We start from the raw sequence: 6,169 nt of genomic DNA on the forward strand, positions 1-6,169 counted from the left end.
CATTAAAACAAAAGAAAAGTTTTAATTTTTGGATACCATGTTGCTTCTTCCAATTAAAACCAGCCCAAAATATTAAAACGAACTATTTAGGTCAAGTGTTCTATTCGAAAATCTAAAATGTTTCATTATTAATTTACATATAGAGCACAACCTCAAATGTTTTTGCAGCTCTTAGATGTTTTTTTGCTCATTTTAAAAAGCCAAATCAGGATTAAAACGTATAAATCTACCGGTGGGAGCAAGACCTCCTTTTCTCCTCAGACCAGCAAAAACATCTTGTTTGCTTGTTTATTCAAACCTCTTCAGCTGGTTCCTCTGTGTGGAATTTCTCAGTTTATCCAAAATTAGGAACAAAGCCCGACTGGTCAGTTCAGAACATCACTTTTTGACTCAAATGTTTCTTTAGATTGTTCAGGTGAGTGAAGCTCATAACCGATGGTTTAGTCCTGTACCAATACGTGACTGATTAAGCACAAATAACTGACTAAAAACAAATTATTAGTCAGATAAAGAGTCAAATGTCGATTTTTCACTTTTAAAACCCACTCCTTTAAAAAAAAAAAAAAAAAATCTTCCCAGTGTTCTTTTTATCGTAATTACATAATTTTTGCCAAAATACAAAAAAATCTATTGAGTTTCTGCATATTATCAGTAGTTTTCATATATACACATATTAAAAATAAGATTACATCAGTCTTCAGAAAAATGAATGTAATCCTTGCCTACCAACCAGACACAAAACCCAATATAGTGACTTTACTCCACATTATCAATACATGGTTAGTTTGAAAGGAAATCTTAATAGAGCTGCTTTTGAAGTTTTTATGGAGACTTAAGGCTAAAGCTTTAGTGGTTTTTCAATGTCTTTAAATAAACTCCAGAGAAGTAGACCCACAGCTTAATACTACCACTGCCATGCTTCTTTGCAGTGAAGGATGAGCAACAGAAGGTGTCTAAAAGTTCTTAAGTGATTTCCCTCCTAAAATATTGGTCAAAACTCAATCTTCTTTATGAATATATTTGACTTTTTGAAGAAAGGTTTTGGGTATAGATGGATCTGAACCATCAACCCAACTCTCCAAATAGATTTTAACCTGGAAAAACTACATTTTCCCCTTTTTTGGATAATTGATTAGTTTATTTCAACTTATTTCATGGTATTGTACAAATTATGCAGATTTTTTTGTGTATTTCCTCTAAATAATAATAATTACTTAAAAACAAACTTTCATGTTTGTCTTTTATGTTTGGTTGACAGACTCCCTTTGCCCTCTAGAGGAGATGAAAGATGTTGAGCAGTCTCCCAGAGTGAACTCCTCATCCCGATCTTCATCCCCTCCTGGTCGTCGGCCTTCTCCGTGCTCGTCGTTCCCTCTGTCCCCTGAAGACTCTAAGCTCCACCCACCTTCCTTTCTGGGCAAAGACTTATCGGACGCTCGCTCGGCTCTCGCCAAAGTCCTGACGTCCTCGGTGTCTAAAGGCACACTTGCCAAACGTCTGAGGAATTCCGCCTCCTTCCCGAAATTCAACGTCTCGTCCTGCATATCCGTGGATTCCGACCGACGGGAGGACAAGGACGCCGGCGGGGAGCCAGAGTCTGTCCTGGATTTGAACCTTCCGACTGAGAGTGAGGACATTCAGAGGAGAGGGATGACGACGTTTACAGTGGTTCCCACCAAGAAGCTGACCGACGTTCCAGAGAAACCGGCTGAGGAAGAGCGTGTGAATGAGGAAGTGGAAGAGAATCCAGTTCCTCCTGAGGGAGCAGAAAACGAGAACTCAGAAGATCACTGTCGGCAAACTCCACTGGACGATACCTCAACTTCTCCCCCATCTCTGAAGGATTCAGACGGTCAGAACTCCCCAGAGAAACCCTCATCTGAGGCTGATGAGGAGGAAGCAGAGGTCATAGAACCACCGTCAGACCTCAAAGAGGGAGAAAACCTCAATAGGATTGCAGAAAATCAGGAGGAAATCCCTCAAAGCCTCTCCCCCGACCCCTGTATTCCATGTGAGGAGACAACTGTTGTACAACAGGAAGAGGAAGTCGGATTCCCTCCTCCTCCTCCTCCCGTCTTCTTTAAAGAAGACGGCGAGGTACCAGAGCGAGAAGCTTCACTAGCTTCAGCCCGGAACGAGCGCACAGAAGAATCCAGCCAGGATCCTTCAGGCGTCTCGGCCGCGCCCGGACCGTCCCCGGAGAAGAGGACCTCGGCTCCGTCCAGGTTCGCCGAGGCGGTGGCCATGGCCGTCAACCGCTCCCGCCTGCAGAGCCTTAGCAGAATTCCAGAGGTTTCCGGTGATCCGAACGCCGCTTCAGCCAGGTCCACATATCAGTACGGTGAGTCGCTTTGAGATTGAGTATTATGATCTCGGGCAGCTGGGCTTTAGAAAAACTGTATTGGATTGTTCTAGAGCGTGTTTCTTGAAAGTGACGTCTTCATCTTTGAAAGCTACAAAGGAGACACCAAATCCTCTCTCAGCTCTTCCTTAAAGACCAGACTAAAGAGCATGCAGTTCAAGTTCTCTGCAAAGACACTAGAAGCTTTTAAAAGCACGTAAGAGTCAAAAATAACAGATTATGACTTTTTTCTCCTACAACCTTTATGAAAATGGTCTTATTCCATCACCTGAAACACGTCAGTCCTCTTTGACCATTGAGCTCTGGTGTTTTGGCGCCCCTACCTCATCACTCTTAACACCAGAGCTTTAGATCCAGTGTTGAGATTCTTTTTCCTACCATAATTCTTCAATCGTTTTCTCAATTAACCTAATTCCAGACGATTCTGAAGCGGAAAAAAGCCTCCTTGCATATGTTTCTACCTAGTAATCAACCTTTTTTTATATATTTAGAACACATAGAATAATGTGAAATTTTTATTTTTAAGTGCTTGAATAATCAGACTTCTTATGAAAACAGATTTTAAAGTGGATCAGACTTTTTTTTTTAATTAAATGGATACTAAACTAATAAAATTATCAAATCAAACAGGTTTGATTTGAAAAATCTGTTTTTGTAGTCATTAAAATACCAAATCCAACATGCTGTTACAACAGAAACACTTTAAAAATGTCAAAAAATCCATGGATGAATAGATTTTTCATGATTACCAGAGCGAGCTCTTCACTTAGCATGTTGTGGGTAGCCGTCTTATATCCCAGGTATGTTGATGTTGGGAAGGGGGTCATCTTGAAGGGTTTAAATCCCGCATCCACAAAATTGTTGCGCAGCTTTGGAATTTCACTGAATCTTTGTTTTACATTTTTTGCTAAATTACTTAACATACATTAGTATAACACTGATTAAATATTCAGGATAATTTTCTAGATTACATCAAAGTCGAGGGGCTGAGGGCCGGATCCGGCCCACTAAGAGTAAAACAGTCAGACAAATAAAATATATATTTTTATTTCCAGGCTTTGTTTGTTTTGTTGGGCAGTATTTTCATATTTGGATTATTTTAACAGGATATATTTTATGGAGATCAAAATCTTTTGGAATATTTATAAGTGTATCTTTTCATATAAAATGATGTAAAAGTACAGAAATTGTATTTATTTTTTTAACGTTAAGTTTATTTCTAACTTGTATAATTTTGACAACATATATTTTTATGGAGAGTAAAATATTGAAACATATTTAAGGTTAAGATTTATTCTGGAAAAATATTCCTGCCTGTTTTTATTCATGTTTATGTTAAAAAGATGTAGTTTTAGAGTGTTCACTAAATGTTTATCCTATCCGGCCCGTGACCTAAGGTGTGTTTTGGATTTTGGCCCCTGTGGGAATAAGTTTGCTATAGATTTTAAACGTCATCAGTGTCTTTTCTGAGTTTATTTGTTAGTAGTACATAGTTAAAACAAATAAATATAGTATAATAAACCCTTGGTTTAATACTTGTTTAAAAAAAAGTTAGTAGGAATTAAAATAAAATAATTTATTCTTTATGCCCAATGAAATGCAACTATTTATTTAAAAAATAAAAGCCACTTTTTTCAAGCGCAGGACAAACTGACGTCACCATAAGAACAATAAAAACTCTGGACTGAATGCATTAAAAAAAAAAAAAAAAATGTATACATGTTCATTTTTAATCTTTTTTCGTGGCCCACGATCTGTATCCACATCCTTGATTGACGTAATGAGCAGCCCTGTTGTAAGTGGTCAAAGAGCCTGTTATTGAGGTGTTGAGGCGTCACCAACAGGCAACACCGAAAAGCCTTTGATCGGTTCATCCATAGTGACTGCGTCTTTCATGACGATGCGTATTTGAGGAAGTCTGAAAGGTTCAGGGAGCACAAGGAATCGCTCTTACAGCAGGTGGGATCATAATCTATGAATACAAGTAATTCAGTTTGATTGAAGCTGCATTCATTCAGGAATTCTTTAGTGCGTTAGTCCTAGTTTAAAAAATTGTATTCGTAATGAACTATTCAAGTTGTGCTATTTAGTTTCACTTTTGTCTGTTTTTGTAATTTTCATTTAAGTCGTCTATTTTTCGAAGCATAAACTGGAAGCTCTGATCTCCTTTGACTGTCTGCTACTGCTTCAGTGGACCGTATATTTACATCTTTGTATTTTCCCTCCCAGGTGCCTGAGCTGCGGTCACACACCTGAACATGGACGTTCAGGCTTCAGGATTTCTCTACAAACTGCATCAGTTTCAACTGCATTCTGTTTCCTTCATGTTCAGCCTTTTCCTGAGTTCTTCATTTACCTTTTGTAGAAGATCTGCTGCCTGTGTGCCAATGCAAACGCTTTGTGAATAACAGAAGACGTGACCTGCAGGAAATAATATTTTGTTTTATTTTTGTGCCAGGATTTGCTTTATATAGTTAAATTAAAATCTAGAGAGAATCTAGAGCTGGAAGTTTAGTTGTTGTCCAGTAGGTGGCAGTACAGTTTCACTTTTAAAACAGTATTTATTTTGCTGCTTGAACTTACATTTTAATTCAGTGAATTTTTAAGAGATGTATATTTTTTTTGTATTTTTTCATAGTCATGAATGAGATGAATGGATGATCCTCGTGCCGCCTCTGAGGATTTCATCGTGAACTCATGAATTATTGAATGTAGACATCAGAATTCCTTACATTTCTGTGTAAAAAAGATACGTTTTTGGAGATTGTATGCCAAACATCTCCTCAATAAACTCAGTCCACTCTCCTCACACGCGGTTCGTCTTTATCGGAGCCACACCTCGGGGCTAAACTGCACAGCTATACTTGGGTGCCAAAAGAATCCGCACTGCTTTCTTTACGTTATCGATCCGGCCCTGGCTTTGGAGGAACAAGTGAGGAGCTGAAGACCAAGCCAGAACCGCCTGTGGCGAAAGCTCCCTTGCCAGGCCTGGACTGAGTGGGCTTGCTTCAAGACCCCCCACCCCCATTCCCTCCAGCTCTCTCCTTCCTCTCTACCTAAAGACGGAGGCGGCGGCTCGCTGGCGGATGATGGGAGGCGACCGTTGACCCTGTCGTGTTTCTGCGGCACTACCCCCAGAGGGAGCGCCCGGCCCTCAAGGGCACCGCCGTGTCACACCGCCGTTGTCATGGAGAATGCCATTACCACCCTAGAGGGGGAAAACCTGGGTCCAACGGTTAGATATATATTTTTTAAAGAAGAGAAACACACATGCTGGAGAGAGGCCCGCTTCCTGCCCGCAGTGATTATTTCCAGTGACAACTTTGGCATTAGCTTTGGAAAGGTTGAGCCGGAAACCCCCGTCCTGATTCTCCAGAGAAGAATGATCAGTGCAGACAAACAAAATGCTGATCTGTCGCAAGTAGTTACGTCTTTAATAGCTGTTTAGGACGTTCACCCAGAAGTTAATCTAGTTGCTGTAACAGAAATAATAAAAGCCATGAATTTTCCAAGTCAGATTTTGAACGACTATACACACTTGGCGCCACTTGGACGTCATTTTTTTTGGTTTAGAAAAATAGTATGGAAATCAAATTAAGGTTTTAATCTTCTCCCAATCATTTTTTACGTGTTCCTAGTGGTCTTTTAATTGTGATTTTGCTGTTTTTAGCCCAAATTGTTTTCTATGACATAGTTTCTGCAGAGCAGTACACGTTCTCTCATTAGCTTACAGCCTCTCACACCCCCTCAATCTAACATTAATGGTATGGCAAAAAAGTAGTGAGCGATTTTTTTTTTTTTTTTTTT

General features: G+C 39.6%; 1 protein-coding gene across 1 annotated transcript in view; it reads left to right on the plus strand.

The window, feature by feature from the left end:
- The window catches only part of cobll1a (cordon-bleu WH2 repeat protein-like 1a), a 16,002-nt gene extending 10,831 nt beyond the window's left edge, over nucleotides 1-5,171 (plus strand). The window contains exons 8-9 of the mRNA XM_024294230.1: nucleotides 1,259-2,341; nucleotides 4,592-5,171. Of these exons, the coding sequence (XP_024149998.1) occupies nucleotides 1,259-2,341; nucleotides 4,592-4,599 (1,091 nt within the window). The 3' untranslated portion in view covers nucleotides 4,600-5,171. The remainder of the gene's footprint in view (nucleotides 1-1,258; nucleotides 2,342-4,591) is intronic.
- The last annotated feature ends 998 nt before the right edge of the window (nucleotides 5,172-6,169 follow it).

Source organism: Oryzias melastigma, linkage group LG2 (genome assembly GCF_002922805.2).
Source record: "Oryzias melastigma strain HK-1 linkage group LG2, ASM292280v2, whole genome shotgun sequence".
NCBI classification, from domain to species: domain Eukaryota; kingdom Metazoa; phylum Chordata; class Actinopteri; order Beloniformes; family Adrianichthyidae; genus Oryzias; species Oryzias melastigma.